The sequence below is a fragment of the Pseudophryne corroboree genome, chromosome 7 (assembly GCF_028390025.1).
Source record: "Pseudophryne corroboree isolate aPseCor3 chromosome 7, aPseCor3.hap2, whole genome shotgun sequence".
Lineage (NCBI taxonomy): Eukaryota > Metazoa > Chordata > Amphibia > Anura > Myobatrachidae > Pseudophryne > Pseudophryne corroboree.
Window position 1 is genome coordinate 149,501,040 of NC_086450.1, and position 17,531 is coordinate 149,518,570.

The 17,531-nt window shown below is 48.4% G+C and overlaps 1 protein-coding gene across 1 annotated transcript in view; it reads left to right on the top strand.

Annotated features, from left to right (window-relative positions):
* Positions 1–17,531, top strand: part of SPOPL (speckle type BTB/POZ protein like) — a 161,455-nt gene that overhangs the window by 81,560 nt on the left and 62,364 nt on the right. Inside the window, exons 5-6 of the mRNA XM_063933725.1 lie at positions 3,992–4,169; positions 4,255–4,310. Of these exons, the coding sequence (XP_063789795.1) occupies positions 3,992–4,169; positions 4,255–4,310 (234 nt within the window). The remainder of the gene's footprint in view (positions 1–3,991; positions 4,170–4,254; positions 4,311–17,531) is intronic.

Here is a 17,531-nt window from a genome sequence, read left to right on the forward strand (position 1 = left end):
CCCTGTGAGTGGTAAGTGCATAGCTGTGCCCCGCTTCTGGTGTGGTGAGTGCTGTGGTTTTTTCTCTTTGTGTGTGTGTGTGTATATATATATATATATATATATATATATAGATATAGATATATATATATATATATATATATAGATATATATATAGATATATATATTAAAGATATATATATATATATATATATATATATATATATTAAACATGCCCAAAGAGACATTAGTCTACTGGGTTCTAGAGTCAACGCTATGTCGATTTCTGCTTGACGTGTCCTGTAGAATATGCAATGGACAGGTGATGCCGACTTAAGAGGCATATGGAAGGCTGAGGATTGTGTGGAGAAGGGATCTCGGACCTGGTCTCCACAGCTATAGCTGGTAATTCTGATCTTTTGCCTTATATTCCTGCACAGCCTAGGAAAGCACGACATTATCAAATGCAGCCTTTCGAACACAAAGAAACAAGAAAGTCCGAGGTGCGTCCTTTCTTGCCAGAGGCAGGGGCAGAGGAAAGAAGCTGCACAACACAGCTAGTTCCCAAGAACAGAAGTCCTCCCCGGCCTCTACAAAATCCACCGCATGTCGCTGGGGCTCCACAGGCGGAGCTAGGCCCGGCGGGGGGCACGTCTTCGTAATTTCAGCCACAAGTGGGTTCACCCCCTGTTGGATCCCTGGGCAATAGATATTTTGTCTCAGGGATACAAGCTGGACTTTGAGGAGATGCCCCCTCACTGACGGCCCTGCCGGCTTCCCCCCACGAGAGGGAAATAGTGTTAACTGCAATTCACAAATTGTATCTTCAACAGGTGGTGGTCAAGGTTCCCCTCCTTCAGCAAGGAGGGGGTTATTATTCGACCATGTTGTAGTCCCGAAACCGGACGGTTCGGTCAGACCCATATTGAATTTAAAATCCCTGAACATATACCTGAAAAGGTTCAAGTTCAAGATGGAATCGCTAAGAGCGGTCATCGCAAGCCTGAAAGGGGGAGATTTTATGGTGTCTCTGGACATAAAGGATGCATACCTTCATGTCCCCATTTATCCACCTCATCAGGCGTACCTCAGAATTGCGGTACAGGATTGTCATTACCAATTTCAGACGTTGTCGTTTGGTCTCTCCACGGCCCCGAGAATATTCACCAAGGTAATGGCGGAAATGATGGTGCTCCTGCGGAAGCAAGGTGTCACAATTATCCCGTGCTTGGACGATCTCCTCATAAAAGCGAGATCAAGAGAGCAGTTGCTGAACAGCGTATCACTTTCTCTGGAAGTGTAACGGCAACACGGCTGGATTCTATATATTCCACAGTCGCAGTTGGTTCCTACAGCTCATCTGCCTTTCCTAGGCATGATCCTAGACACAGACCAGAAAAGGGTTTATCTCCCGATAGAGAGAGCTCAGGAGCTCATGACACTGGTCAGGAATCTATTAAAACCAAAACAGGTGTCAGTGCATCACTGCACTCGAGTCCTGGGAAGGATGGTGGCATCATACGAGGCCATTCCCTCTGGCAGGTTCCATGCGAGGACCTTCCAATGGGACTTACTGGACAAGTGGTCCGGTTCGCATCTTCAGATGCATCGGTTAATCACCCTGTCCACCAGGGCCAGGGTGTCACTCCTGTGGTGGCTGCAGAGTTCTCACCTTCTAGAGGGAGGCAGATTCGGAATTCAGGACTGGGTCCTGGTGACCACGGACGCTAGCCTCCGAGGGTGGGGAGCAGTCACACAGGGAAAAAATTTCCAAGGTCTGTGGTCAAGTACAACGCCCTACGTCAAGCGGAGCACTTGCTTCGCGACCAACCGGTTCTGATTCAGTCAGACAACATCACCGCAGTGGCTCAGGTGAACCGCCAAGGCGGCACAAGGAGCAGAGTGGCGGGGGCAGAAGCCACCAGAATTCTTCGCTGGGCGGAGAATCACGTAAGCTCTGTCAGCAGTGTTCATCCCGGGAGTGGACAACTGGGAAGCAGACTTCCTCACACAGATCACATATTGGTGGGAACTGCCACAGGTGGACATGATGGCATCCCGCCTCAACAAAAAACTACAGAGGTATTGCGCCAGGTCAAGAGACTCTCAAGCAATAGCGGTAGACGCCCTGGTGACACCGTGGGTGTTCCAGTCGGTCTATGTATTTCCTCCTCTTCCTCTCATTCCCAAGGTGCTGAGGATAATAAGAAATGGAGGAGTGAGAACAATCCTCATTGTTCCAGATTGGCCACGAAGGACCTGGTATCCAAATCTGCAAGAAATGCTCACAGAGGACCCGTGGCCTCTTCCTAAGACAGGACCTGTTGCAACAGGGGCCCTGTCTGTTCCAAGTCTTACCGCGGCTGCGTTTGACGGCATGGCGGTTGAACGCCGGATCCTAGCAGAAAAAGGCATTCCGGACGAGGTCATTCCTACGCGGATAAAGGCTAGGAAGGACGTGACAGCTAAACTTTATCACCGTATATGGCGAAAATATGTTTCTTGGGTGAGGCCAGGAATGATCCTACAGAGGTATTCCAGCTGGGCCGTTTCCTTCACTTCCTACAGTCAGGAGTGAATTTGGGCCTAAAATTGGGCTCCATTAAGGTCCAGATTTCAGCCCTATCCATTTTCCTGCAAAAAGGGTTGGCTTCTCTACCAGAAGTTCAGACGTTTGTAAAGGGAGTGCTGCATATTCTACCTCCTTTTGTGCCTCCAGTGGCACCTTGGGATCTTAACGTGGTGTTAAGTTTCCTGAAATCACACTGCTTTGAACCACTTAAAACGGAGTTAAAATATCTCACGTGGAAGGTGGTCATGCTATTAGCCTTGACTTCGGCTAGGCGTGTGTCAGAATTAGCGGCTTTGTCACATAAAAGCCCCTATCTGGTTTTCCATATGGATAGAGCAGAATTGCGGACCTGTCCACAATTTCTGCCAAAAGTGGTGTCATCTTTTCATTTGAACCAACCTATTGTGGTGCCTGTGGCTACTCGTGACTTGGAGGATTCCGAGTTACTGGATGTGGTCAGGGCTTTGAAGGTTTATGTAGCCAGAACGGCTAGAGTCAGGAAAACGGAGTCGCTGTTTATCCTGTATGCATCCAACAAGCTGGGTGCTTCTGCTTCAAAGCAAACTATTGCTCGCTGGATCTGTAACACGATTCAGCAGGCTCATTCTGCGGCTGGCTTGCTGCCTCCAAAATCAGTAAAAGCCCATTCCACAAGGAAGGTGGGCTCTTCTTGGGCGGCTGCCCGAGGGGTCTCGGCATTACAACTATGCCGAGCTGCTACTTGGTCAGGTTCAAACACTTTTGCAAAGTTCTACAAGTTTGATACCCTGGCTGATGAGGACCTATTGTTTGCTCAATCGGTGCTGCAGAGTCATCCGCACTCTCCCGCCCGTTTTGGGAGCTTTGGTATAATCCCCATGGTCCTTACGGAGTCCCCAGCATCCACTAGGACGTTAGAGAAAATAAGATTTTACTTACCAGTAAATCTATTTCTCGTAGTCCGTAGTGGATGCTGGGCGCCCGTCCCAAGTGCGGACTTCTTCTGCAATACTTGTATATAGTTATTGCTACAATAAGGGCTATGTTATTGTTGCATCAGGGTTGAACTGATGCTCTGTTGTTGTTCATACTGTTGACTGGGTAAGTTTATCACAAGTTATACGGTGTGATTGGTGTGGCTGGTATGTATCTTGCCCTGGATTACCAAAATCCTTTCCTTGTACTGTCAGCTCTTCCGGGCACAGTTTCTCTAACGGAGGTCTGGAGGAGGGGCATAGAGGGAGGAGCCAGAGCACACCAGAATCTAAATTCTTTCTTAAAGTGGCCATGTCTCCTGCGGAGCCCGTCTATTCCCCATGGTCCCTACGGAGTCCCCAGCATCCACTACGGACTACGAGAAATAGATTTACCGGTAAATAAAATCTTATTTTTTTTTGTTATATATAAGCTTGCACATGCATCTGGTTTACTGTGAGAAATTTCTCCATTTCTGTTTACTAGGTGAGTGTGGTTCAAGATTCTGTGAACATATCAGGGCAGTCCAATACAAACAATCTGAAAGTCCCAGAATGCCGCCTCGCTGAAGACCTGGGTTATCTGTGGGAAACCACAAGGTTTACAGACTGCAGCTTATATGTAGGAGGTCAGGAATTTAAAGCTCATAAATCTATTCTTGCAGGTAATGTTTTCAATAATTACTTCCATCTTTGCTTTCCTCTCCCTGAGAAGAGTGAATTCCTGACCATGCCTTTCCTCTCTTTTAGCTCGTTCCCCAGTGTTCAGTGCAATGTTTGAACATGAAATGGAAGAAAGTAAAAAGGTATTAATGTTTACAGCTACAAACCAGGGAAATAAATCTCTTCTAACAGCGTACCACTGTTTGGGGTTTGTTTTCTAATATTTCACTTGAAAACCCTTTCCAGATGGTCCGTATTCCATGTTATTTATGTCTCTGCTTGTGCTTTCATTTTTACTGCGCTTTCTAGATTGTGCCAGACATTTTCTGTTGTTTCTATAAAAGAATGGTCTATTATTGCGTTGTAGTGATGTATGTATGAACTGATGGCAGAAGTATATATTCTTTACCATATTAATGAGGCTCGCTGATCCTTGTCACATTGTTTGGAAGTGATGATTAATGCACAAAGTACAAAATGTGTTTCTATATGCAAGATACCTTTTATAACCATAGCTGACCAATATCTAGAGCTTGTTAAACTGAATTCATTTAATAAGGCTGTCATTTTATGGGGTATCAAGGACCTTACTTTATCCCTGACCTGTTTGGATTGACCCCTCACTCTAACTATTGGTCAAAGCGCAGTAATGCAACACAATGCACTGCTACCACCCGTGATAACATTAAAAAGGGGGTCATGAGTCCCTCAACACCTTTATAAACAATGGTTCATAGGCACGTTGCTATTACACATCCACGCAGTCTGTGCTAACGCCATCCTACTTTGGCAATTTATAACAGTGTATTCTTAATATCCTCAATTGCACAGAAACGTCCTCGCAGCACGTGGTTTTCCACCTGCTTCAGCAATTAATAGCAGTTTATTATATTTGGGGGAATACCGCACCGGTATATAGTAGGTATTAAATGTCAATGTAATTACCAAAATGGAAAGATAGAGAGAGAACCTAGTTTTCTAATTCTTATTTGGTGGTGCACCCTGAGTCAATATAACAACTTGAGACAGCAAAAGGAGAAAAAAGAGACTCTTTTGTGGGCGCACTCTTAACTTGGAAAAATTTATGAAATGTTAAAGATCAATATAAAATGTAACTTTTATTAATAACACAAAGATAAAAATAGTCAGTGGTCAATGAAATAAGATAACAATCAAAAAAAATTATAATGAAATGGGTAGCAGTTAAATGCTGATGCTAGATAGAACAATGAAATAAGATAATGCAATTAGTAACAATTAAATGCTAATACTAGCAAGATAAATTCCGGCTGCCGAGATCCAATCAGGGTGTCGTAGGGGATTAACCCGGATAAGTTAAGGGACAGATGAGACACCAATATGTACTAGCCCCACGTTAATAAGTGATTAGAACAACTATTAGAGACTTGGGTATTTAAAGGTAAACGAACGTGATGTAACCAGCTGTCATAAGAAAAAAGAGCAGTAGGAAATAAGATGCTGTAAAATTCGTGAACTCTCATCAGTGATTCCAGAGCATCTGATTATCGTTTATTTCTCTCTACTATCATACCACACTGGAAACGCCCAAAGCCGTCCGATCTTTGAAGCTAATCAATGTTGGGCTGGGTCAGTACTCAAGTGGGCGACTCTTGAGGAAGACTCAGTTTAGTAGAGCTCAGACTGTCCCATTATGCTCATAGTCTAACACTGACAGCAGATTCACTCTGCTATCTTTTCTCTGACGTCCTAGTGGATGCCGGGGACTCCGTAAGGACCATGGGGAATAGACGGCTCCGCAGGAGACTGGGCACATCTAAAGAAAGATTTAGGACTATCTGGTGTGCACTGGCTCCTCCCCCTATGACCCTCCTCCAAGCCTCAGTTAGATTTCTGTGCCCGACTGAGCTGGATGCACACTCTCTTGAGCTCCTAGAAGAAAGTATAGTTTAGGTTTTTTATTTTCAGTGAGACCTGCTGGCAACAGGCTCACTGCAACGAGGGACTAAGGGGAGAAGAAGCGAACCTACCTAAGTGGTGGTAGCTTGGGCTTCTTAGGCTACTGGACACCATTAGCTCCAGAGGGATCGAACACAGGACCCGACCTCGTCGTCCGTTCCCGGAGCCGCGCCGCCGTCCCCCTTACAGAGCCAGAAACAAGAAGGTGGTCCGGAAAATCGGCGGCTGAAGACTTCTGTCTTCTCCAAGGTAGCGCACAGCACTGCAGCTGTGCGCCATTGCTCCTCATGCACACCACACACTGCGGTCACTGATGGGTGCAGGGCGCTGGGGGGGGGCGCCCTGAGCAGCAATAATAACACATTGGCTGGCAAAACTAACACCATATATAGCCCCAGAGGCTATATAGGTGTATATTAACCCCTGCCAGAAATGGTAAAATAGCGGGAGAAAGCCAGCCGAAAAAGGGGCGGAGCCAACTCCCTCAGCACACTGGCGCCATTATTCCCTCACAGCTTCGCTGAAAGGAATCTCCCTGGCTCTCCCCTGCAGTCCTGCACTACAGAAAGGGTAAAAAAGAGAGGGGGGGCACAATTTAGGCGCAATATATATATATTATAGGCAGCTATAGGGGAAAACACTCTGTATAGTGATATTCCTGTGTTATATAGCGCCCTGGTGTGTGCTGGCATACTCTCCCTCTGTCTCCCCAAAGGGCTTTGTGGGGTCCTGTCCTCTGTAAGAGCATTCCCTGTGTGTCTGCTGTGTGTCGGTACTGCTGTGTCGACATGTATGATGAGGATAATGATGTGGAGGCGGAGCACATGCCTGTGAATGTGATGTCACCCCCTGCGGGGTCGACACCAGTGTGGATGGACTTATGGAGGGAATTACGTGACAGTGTCAGCTCCTTACATAAAAGGTTTGACGACATAGGACAGCCGGCTACTCAGCTTGTGCCTGTCCAAGCGTCTCAAATGTCATCAGGGGCTATAAAACGCCCGCTACCTCAGATGACAGATACAGATGTCGACACGGATACCGACTCCAGTGTCGACGATGATGAGACGAGTGTACCCTCCAATAGATCCACCCGTTATATGATTGAGGCTATGAAAAATGTATTACACATTTCTGATGATACCCCAGGTACCACAAAAAAGGGTATTATGTTTGGTGAGAAAAAACTACCAGTAGTTTTTCCTGCATCTGACGAATTAAATGAGGTGTGTGAGGAAGCGTGGACTTCCCCAGATAAGAAATTGATCATTTCTAAACGGTTAATGGCTGCGTACCCTTTCCCGCCAGAGGTTAGGTCACGCTGGGAAACACCCCCTAGGGTAGATAAAGCGCTGACACGCTTATCAAAGAAGGTGGCACTACCGTCTCCGGATACGGCTGCCCTAAAAGAACCTGCTGATAGAAAGCTGGAAAGTACCCTAAAAGCTATATACACACACACTGGCATTATATTGAGACCCGCTATTGCATCAGCTTGGATGTGCAGTGCTGCTGCTGCGTGGTCAGACTCCCTGTCGGAAAACATTGATACCATGGATAGGGACAATATTTTGCTAACTATTGACCATATAAAAGACGCGGTCTTATACATGCGTGATGCACAGAGGGATATTTGCCGGCTGGCATCAAAAATAAGCGCTATGTCCATTGCCGCCAGACGGGGGTTATGGACTAGGCAATGGTCAGGTGATGCCGACTCCAAGCGGCACATGGAAGTTTTACCCTATAAAGGGGTGGAACTTTTTGGGGAAGGTCTTTCAGACCTCGTTTCCACAGCTACTGCTGGGAAATCGACTTTTTTGCCACAGGCTACCCCACAGCAAAAGAAAGCACCGTATTATCAGGTACAGTCCTTTCGGCCCCAGAAAAATAAGCGGGCTAGAGGCTCATCCTTTCTGCCGAGGGCAGAGGAAGGGGGAAAAAGCTGCAGCACACAGCTAGTTCCCAGGAGCAGAAGTCCTCCCCTGCGTCCGGTAAGTCCGCAGCATGACGCTGGGGCTGCTCAGGCGGAATCGGGAACGGTGGGGGCACGTCTCAGGTTTTTCAGCACACAGTGGGCTCTCTCACAAGTGGATCCCTGGGTCCTTCAAGTAGTATCTCAGGGGTACAGGCTGGAATTCGAGACGTCTCCCCCCCACCGTTTCCTAAAATCTGCCTTGCCGGCAACTCCCTCTGCCAGGGAGGCAGTGTTGGTGGCTATTCAAAAACTGTATTCACAGAAAGTGATCGTCAAGGTACCCCTCCTTCAGCAAGGACAGGGTTACTACTCCACAATGTTTGTGGTACCGAAACCGGACGGTTCGGTGAGACCCATCTTAAATTTAAAAGCCTTGAACACTTATATCAAAAGGTTCAAGTTCAAGATGGAATCGCTCAGGGCGGTTATTGCGAGCCTGGAGGAGGGGGATTACATGGTATCCCTGGACATCAAGGATGCGTACCTGCATGTCCCCATTTACCCTCCGCACCAGGAGTACCTCAGATTTGTGGTACAGGACTGTCACTATCAGTTCCAGACGCTGCCGTTTGGGTTATCCACGGCACCGAGGGTCTTTACCAAGGTAATGGCCGAAATGATGATACTCCTTCGCAAGAAGGGAGTTTTAATTATCCCGTACTTGGACGATCTCCTGATAAAGGCGAGGTCCAAAGAACAGTTGATAGTGGGGGTGGCACTTTCTCAGGAAGTGCTACAACAGCACGGCTGGATTCTAAACATTCCAAAGTCACAGCTGGTCCCGACGACACGTCTTCTGTTCCTGGGAATGATTCTGGACACAGACCAGAAAAGAGTGTTTCTTCCACTGGAAAAAGCCGAGGAATTGTCATCTCTGGTCAGAGACATCCTAAAACCAGGAAAAGTGTCGGTACATCAATGCACACGAGTCCTGGGAAAAATGGTAGCTTCGTACGAAGCAATTCCATTCGGAAGGTTCCACGCAAGGACGTTCCAGTGGGACCTGTTGGACAAATGGTCCGGGTCCCATCTCCAGATGCAACAGCGGATAACCCTATCGGCCAGAACCAGGGTGTCGCTGCTGTGGTGGCTGCAGAGGGCTCATCTACTAGAGGGCCGCAGATTCGGAATACAGGACTGGGTCCTGGTGACCATGGATGCCAGCCTTCGGGGCTGGGGGGCAGTCACAAAGGGAAGAAATTTCTAAGGACTGTGGTCAAATCAGGAGATTTCTCTTCACATAAATATCCTGGAGCTAAGGGCCATTTACAATGCCCTAAGCCAGGCAAGACCCCTGCTTCAACACCAGCCGGTACTGATCCAGTCAGACAACATCACGGCGGTCGCCCATGTAAACAGACAGGGCGGCACGAGAAGCAGGATGGCGATGGCAGAAGCCACAAGGATTCTCAGATGGGCAGAGAATCATGTGTTAGCACTGACGGCAGTGTTCATTCCGGGAGTGGACAACTGGGAAGCAGACTTCCTCAGCAGGCACGACCTCCACCCGGGAGAATGGGGACTTCATCCAGAAGTCTTCCAAATGCTGGTCAACCGGTGGGAAAAACCACAGGTAGACATGATGGCGTCCCGCCTCAACAAGAAGTTGAAAAGATATTGCGCCCGGTCAAGAGACCCTCAGGCGATAGCGGTGGACGCTCTAGTGACACCATGGGTGTACCAGTCGGTTTATGTGTTTCCTCCTCTACCTCTCATACCCAAGGTACTGAGAATAATAAGAAGGCGAGGAGTGAAAACCATACTCGTGGTTCCGGATTGGCCAAGAAGAGCTTGGTACCCGGAACTTCAAGAGACTTACAGAGGACCCTTGGCCTCTGCCGCTCAGACAAGACCTGCTGCAGCAGGGACCCTGTCTGTTCCAAGACTTACCGCGGCTGCGTTTGACGGCATGGCGGTTGAACACCGGATCCTGAAGGAAAAGGGTATTCCGGAGGAAGTCATCCCTACCCTGATCAAAGCCAGGAAGGATGTCACCGCAAGACATTATCACCGCATTTGGCGAAAATATGTTGCTTGGTGTGAGGCCATGAAGGCCCCGACGGAGGAATTTCAACTGGGTCGATTCCTGCACTTCCTGCAAGCAGGGGTGACGATGGGCCTAAAATTGGGGTCCATAAAGGTCCAGATTTCGGCTCTGTCGATTTTCTTCCAAAAAGAACTGGCTTCACTGCCCGAAGTTCAGACTTTTGTCAAAGGAGTACTGCATATTCAGCCTCCTTTTGTGCCCCCGGTGGCACCTTGGGATCTCAATGTGGTTTTGGCATTCCTGAAATCACATTGGTTCGAACCACTTAAGACTGTGGAATTAAAATATCTCACGTGGAAAGTGGTCATGCTGTTGGCCTTGGCGTCGGCCAGGCGGGTTTCAGAATTGGCGGCATTGTCTTTTAAAAGCCCTTATCTGATTTTCCATATGGATAGGGCAGAATTGAGGACTCGTCCTCAGTTTCTCCCTAAGGTGGTCTCAGCTTTTCACTTGAACCAACCTATTGTGGTGCCTGCGGCTTCTAGGGACTTGGAGGATTCCAAGTTGCTGGACGTGATCAGGGCCCTAAAAATTTATATTTTCAGGACGGCTGGAGTCAGAAAGACTGACTCGCTGTTTATCCTGTATGCACCCACCAAGCTGGGTGCTCCTGCTTCTAAGCAGTCTATTGCGCGCTGGATTTGTAGCACTATTCAGCTGGCGCATTCTGCGGTAGGCTTACCGCAGCCTAAATCTGTAAAAGCCCATTCCACACGGAAGGTGGGCTCATCTTGGGCGGCTGCCCGAGGGGTCTCGGCTTTACAACTTTGCCGAGCAGCTACTTGGTCGGGGGCAAACACGTTTGCAAAATTCTACAAATTTGATACCCTGGCTGAGGAGGACCTGGAATTCTCTCATTCGGTGCTGCAGAGTCATCCGCACTCTCCCGCCCGTTTGGGAGCTTTGGTATAATCCACATGGTCCTTACGGAGTCCCCAGCATCCACTAGGACGTCAGAGAAAATAAGAATTTACTCACCGGTAATTCTATTTCTCGTAGTCCGTAGTGGATGCTGGGCGCCCATCCCAAGTGCGGATTGTCTGCAATACCTGTACATAGTTATTGTTACAAAAATCGGGTTTTGTTGTGAGCCATCTCTTCAGAGGCTCCATTTGTTATCATACTGTTAACCGGGGTTCCTATCACGTGTTATATGGTGTGATTGGTGTGGCTGGTATGAGTCTTACCCGGGATTCAAAAATCCTTCCTTATTGTGTCAGCTCTTCCGGGCACAGTTCCTAACTGAGGCTTGGAGGAGGGTCATAGGGGGAGGAGCCAGTGCACACCAGATAGTCCTAAATCTTTCTTTAGATGTGCCCAGTCTCCTGCGGAGCCGTCTATTCCCCATGTCCTTACGAAGTCCCCAGCATCCACTACGGACTACGAGAAATAGAATTACCGGTGAGTAAATTCTTATTATTTCCTACTGCTCTTTTCTCTTATGTCCTAGAGGATGCTGGGGACTCCGTAAGGACCATGGGGTATAGACTGGCTCCGCAGGAGACATGGGCACTTTAAGAAAGAATTTAGTTCCTGGTGTGCACTGGCTCCTTCCTCTATGCCCCTCCTCCAGACCTCAGTTTGATCCTGTGCCCAGAGGAGATTGGGTGCATTACAGGGGAGCTCTCCTGAGTTTCTCTTGATTAAAAGAATTTTGTTATGTTTTTTGTTTTCAGGGAGCCCTGCTGGCAACAGGCTCCCTGCGTCGTGGGACTGAGGAGAGAGAAGCAGACCTACTTAAGTGATAGGCTCTGCTTCTTAGGCTACTGGACACCATTAGCTCCAGAGGGATCGGAACGCAGGTCTCACCCTAGCCGTTTGTCCCAGAGCCGCGCCGCCGTCCTCCTTGCAGAGCCGGAAGATAGAAGCTGGGTGAGTATTAGAAGACAGAAGACCTCACAGGCGGCAGAAGACTTCAGATCTTCACTGAGGTAACGCTGCGCGCCATTGCTCCCTCACACAAACACACACTGAGGCACGGATGGGTGCAGGGCGCAGGGGGGGCGCCCTGGGCAGCAATATAAAACCTCTAGGCTGGCATTTTAGTATATATGGGCTGCGGAGGCAATATATATACAAATCCCCCGCCAGTATTGTATTTTTGAGCGGGACCGAAGCCCGCCGCTGAGGGGGTGGAGCTTGATTCCACAGCACTGACCAGCGCCATTTTCTCCACAGCACACTGCAGAGAAGCTGGCTACCCGGACTCTCCCCTGCTGAACACGGTGACAGAGGGCTTAAAAAGAGGGGGGGACACTTAATTTGGCAGTGAGTGTATATTGAATAATATTAAAGCGCTGTGGGTCTGGGAAATTGTTTTCCAGGGTCATTGGCGCTGGGTGTGTGCTGGCATACTCTCTCTCTGTCTCTCCAAAGGGCCTTATTGGGGGACTGTCTCCAGATTAGATATTTCCCTGAGTGTGTGGGGGTGTCGGTATGCGTGTGTCGGCATGTCTGAAGCGGAAGGCTCTTCTAGGGAAGAGGTGGAGCAAATGAGTGTGGTGTCTCCGTCGGCAACGCCGACACCTGATTGGTTGGATATGTGGAATGTTTTAAATGCAAATGTGAATTTATTACATAAGAGATTGGACAAAGCGGAGTCCAGGGAAAATGCAGGGAGTCAATCCTTGCCTTTCACTATATCACAGGGCCTTCTGGGTCTCAGAAGCGCCCACTATCCCAAGTAGCAGACACCTATACCGACACGGATTCTGACTCCAGTGTCGACTACGATGATGCGAGATTGCAGCCAAAGTTGGCAAAAAGTATTCATTATATGATTATTGCAATAAAAGATGTGTTGCATATCACGGATGACCCCTCTGTCCCTGACACGAGGGTCCACATGTTTAAAGAAAAGAAACCTGAGGTTACTTTCCCCCCTTCTCATGAGCTAAATGAGTTGTTTGAAAGGGCTTGGGAAACTCCAGACAAGAAATTGCAGATTCCCAAGAGGATTCTTATGGCGTATCCTTTCCCGGCTAAGGACAGGATACGGTGGGAATCCTCCCCCAGGATGGACAAGGCGTTAACGCGCTTATCCAAAAAGGTGGCTCTGCCGTCTTAAAATACCGCAGCCCTCAAGGATCCTGCTGATCGCAGACAGGAGACTACCTTGAAGTCGATTTATACACATACTGGTACCTTGCTCAGACCGGCGATAGCGTCGGCTTGGGTTTGTAGCGCTGTAGCAGCTTGGACAGATACCTTGTCTGCTGACATTGATACCCTGGATAAGGATACCATTTTATTGACCTTGTGTCATATTAAAGATGCTGTACTATATATGAGAGATGCTCAGAGAGACGTTTGGTTCAAGAGCCAATGCCATGGCGATTTCTGCTAGGCGAGCCCTGTGGACCCGCCAATGGACGGGTGATGCCGACTCAAAGAGGCATATGGAGGTTTTGCCTTACAAAGGTGAGGACTTATCTGGGGAAGGTCTCACGGATCTGGTTTCCACAGCTACTGCAGGTAAATCTACTTTTTTACCTTATGTTTCCTCACAGCCAAAGAAAACGCCACATTATCAGATGCAGTCCTTTCGGTCGCATAAGTCCAAAAGAGGTCGGGCATCTTCCTTTCTTGCCAGAGGTAAGGGCAGAGGGAAAAAGCTGCCAGCAACAGCTAGTTCCCAGGAACAGAAGTCCTCCCCGGCTTCTACTATATCCACCGCATGACGCTGGGGCTCCGCTGAGGGAGTCCGCCCCAGTGGGGACACGTCTTCGACTTTTCAGCCACGTCTGGGTTCAATCACAGGTGGATCCCTGGGCAATAGAAATTGTATCCCAGGGTTACAAGCTGGAATTCGAAGATGTGCCTCCTCGCCGGTTTTTCAAATCGGCCCTACCAGCTTCTTCCCCAGAGAGTGAAGTAGTTTTAGATGCAATTCAAAAACTGGGTCAACAACAAGCGGTGGTCAAAGTTCCCCTGCTTCAACAGGGGACGGGGTTCTACTCAACCCTGTTTGCGGTCCCGAAACCGGACGGTTCGGTCAGACCCATTCTGAATTTAAAATGCCTAAACCTATACTTGAAAAGGTTCAAATTCAAGATGGAATCACTCAGAGCGGTCATCGCCAGCCTGGAGGGGGGGGATTTTATGGTGTCTCTGGACATAAAGGATGCATACCTGCATGTCCCCATATATCCTCCTCATCAGGCGTTCCTGTGGTTTGCTGTACAGGATTGTCATTACCAATTTCAGACGTTGCCGTTTGGGCTTTACACGACCCCGAGGATTTTCATCAAGGTTATGGCGGAAATGATGGTGCTCCTGCGCAAGCAGGGAGTCACAATTATCCCGTACTTGGACGATCTCCTGATAAAGGCGAAATCGAGAGAACAGTTACTGAAAAGCATAGTACTCTCCCTGAGGGTGTTGCAGCAGCACGGCTGGATTCTCAATCTGCCAAAGTCACAGTTGGTTCCAACGACCCGATTGCCTTTCTTAAGCATGATTCTGGACACGGAACAAAAAAGGATTTTTCTTCCGAGGGAAAAAGCTCAGGAACTCCAGATCTTGGTCAGGGACCTGTTGAAGCCGAAAAGGGTGTCGGTCCATCAATGCACTCGAGTTCTGGGAAAAATGGTGGCGTCTTACGAGGCCATTCCCTTCGGCAGGTTCCATGCGAGGACTTTTCAGTGGGACCTACTGTACAAATGGTCCAGATCCCATCTACATATGCATCAGAAGATCAGCCTGTCCCCCAGGGCCAGGGTATCTCTCTTATGGTGGCTGCAGAGTGCTCACCTTCTAGAGGGTCGCAGGTTCGGCATTCAGGACTGGGTTCTGGTGACCACGGACGCGAGCCTCCGAGGATAGGGAGCAGTCACACAAGGAAGAAACTTTCAGGGACTATGGTCAAGCCAGGAGGCTTGTCTACACATCAACGTACTGGAATTGAGGGCCATCTACAACGGCCTCTTTCAGGCGGAGACTCTTCTTCGGGGCCTGCCTGTTCTGATTCAGTCAGACAACGTCACAGCCGTGGCTCATGTAAACCGCCAGGGCGGAACAAGAAGCAGGGTGGCGATGGCGGAAGCCGCCAGGATTCTTCGCTGGGCGGAAAATCATGTAAGCGCCTTGACGGCTGTATTCATTCCGGGAGTGGACAACTGGGAAGCAGACTTCCTCAGCAGACACGATCTCCATCCAGGGGAGTGGGGACTTCATCAAGATGTCTTTACAGAGATTGCAAGTCAGTGGGGAAATAGACATGATGGCGTCACGCCTCAACAACAAGCTTCCGAGGTATTGTGCCAGGTCAAGGGACCCTCAGGCAGTGGACGCCCTGGTGACACCGTGGGTGTTTCAGTCAGTCTATGTGTTCCCTCCTCTTCCTCTCATCTCAAAAATATTGAGGATCATAAGACGAAGTGGAGTACAGGCAATTCTCATTGTTCCAGATTGGCCTCGAAGGGCCTGGTATCCGGATCTGCAGGACATGCTCACAGAAGATCCGTGGCCTCTTCTCAGAGAGGACCTGTTGCAACAGGGGCCCTGTCTGTTCCAAGACTTAATGCGGCTGCGTTTGACGGCATGGCGGTTGAACGCCGGATCCTAGCTGGGAAGGGCATTCCGGATGAAGTCATCCCTACTCTGATAAAGGCTAGGAAGGAGGTGACAGCGAAGCATTATCACCGTATCTGGAGGAAGTATGTCTCTTGGTGTGAAACCAAAAATGCTCCTCAGGAAGATTTCCATCTGGGCCGTTTTCTACACTTCCTACAGACTGGAGTGAATATGGGCCTAAAATTAGGCTCCATTAAGGTTCAGATTTCGGCCCTATCCATTTTCTTTCAGAAGGAATTGGCTTCTCTCCCAGAAGTCCAGACTTTTGTAAAGGGAGTGCTGCACATGCAGCCTCCTTTTGTGCCTCCAGTGGCACCATGGGACCTTAACGTGGTGTTGCAGTTCCTTAAGTCTCACTGGTTTGAGCCTCTTCAAAAGGTGGAATTAAAGTATCTCACTTGGAAGGTGGTCATGGTGTTGGCCTTGGCATCTGCAAGGCGAGTGTCCGAGTCACACAAAAGCCCGTTTCTGATTTTCCATGTGGATAGAGCTGAGTTGCGGACTCGTCCTCAATTTTTGCCTAAGGTGGTTTCCTCTTTTCATATGAACCAACCTATTGTGGTGCCTGTGGCTACCCGGGACTTGGTTAGGGCATTGAAAATGTATGTAGCCAGAACGGCTCGGGTTAGGAAAACAGAGGCACTGTTTGTCCTGTATGCAGCCAACAAGGTCCGCGCTCCTGCATCTAAGCAGACTATTGCTCGCTGGATCTGTAACACGATTCAGCAGGCTCATTCTACGGCTGGATTGCCGTTACCTAATTCAGTAAAGGCCCATTCCACTAGGAAGGTGGGCTCTTCTTGGGCGGTTGCCTGGGTCGTCTAGGCATTACAGCTTTGCAGAGTGGCGACTTGGTCGGGTTCAAACCCTTTTGCTAAATTCTACAAGTTTGATACCCTGGCTGATGAGGACCTCATGTTTGCTCAATCGGTGCTGCAGAGTCATCCGCACTCTCCTGCCCAGTTTGGAGCTTTGGTATAATCCCCATGGTCCTTACGGAGTCCCCAGCATCCTCTAGGATGTAAGAGAAAATAAGATTTTAAACCTAACGGTAAATCTTTTTCTCCTAGTCCGTAGAGGATGCTGGGCGCCCGTCCCAGTGCGGACAACATTCTGCAAGACTTGTATATAGTTATTGCATGCATAAGGGTTATGTTACAGTTTTGATCAGTCTTGACTGATGCTGTATGTTTCATGCTGTTGACTGGTTCGTATATTCCAGGTTATACGGTATGGGCTGGTATGAATCTTGCCCTTAGATTAACAAAATCCTTTCTTCGTACGGTCTGTCTCCTCTGGGCACAGTTTCTCTAACTGAGGTCTGGAGGAGGGGCATAGAGGGAGGAGCCAGTGCACACCCATTCTAAAGTTCTTTATAGTGCCCATGTCTCCTGCGGAGCCCGTCTATACCCCATGGTCCTTACGGAGTCCCAAGCATCCTCTACGGACTAGGAGAAAAAGATTTACCGGTAGGTTTAAAATCTTAATTTTTCTTATGACAGCTGGTTACATCACGTTCGTTTACCTTTAAATGCACAAGTCTCTAATAGTTGTCCTAATCACTTATTAACGCGGGGCTAGTACATATTGGTGTCTCATCTGTCCCTTAACTTATCTGGGTTAATCCCCTACGACACCCTGATTGGACCTCGGCAGCCGGAATTTATCTTGCTAGTATTAGCATTTAATTGTTACTAATTGTATTATCTTATTTCATTGTTCTATCTAGCTTCAGCATTTAACTGCTACCCATTTCATTATAATCTTTTTTGATTGTTATCTTATTTCATTGACCTCTGACTATTTTTATCTTTGTGTTATTAATAA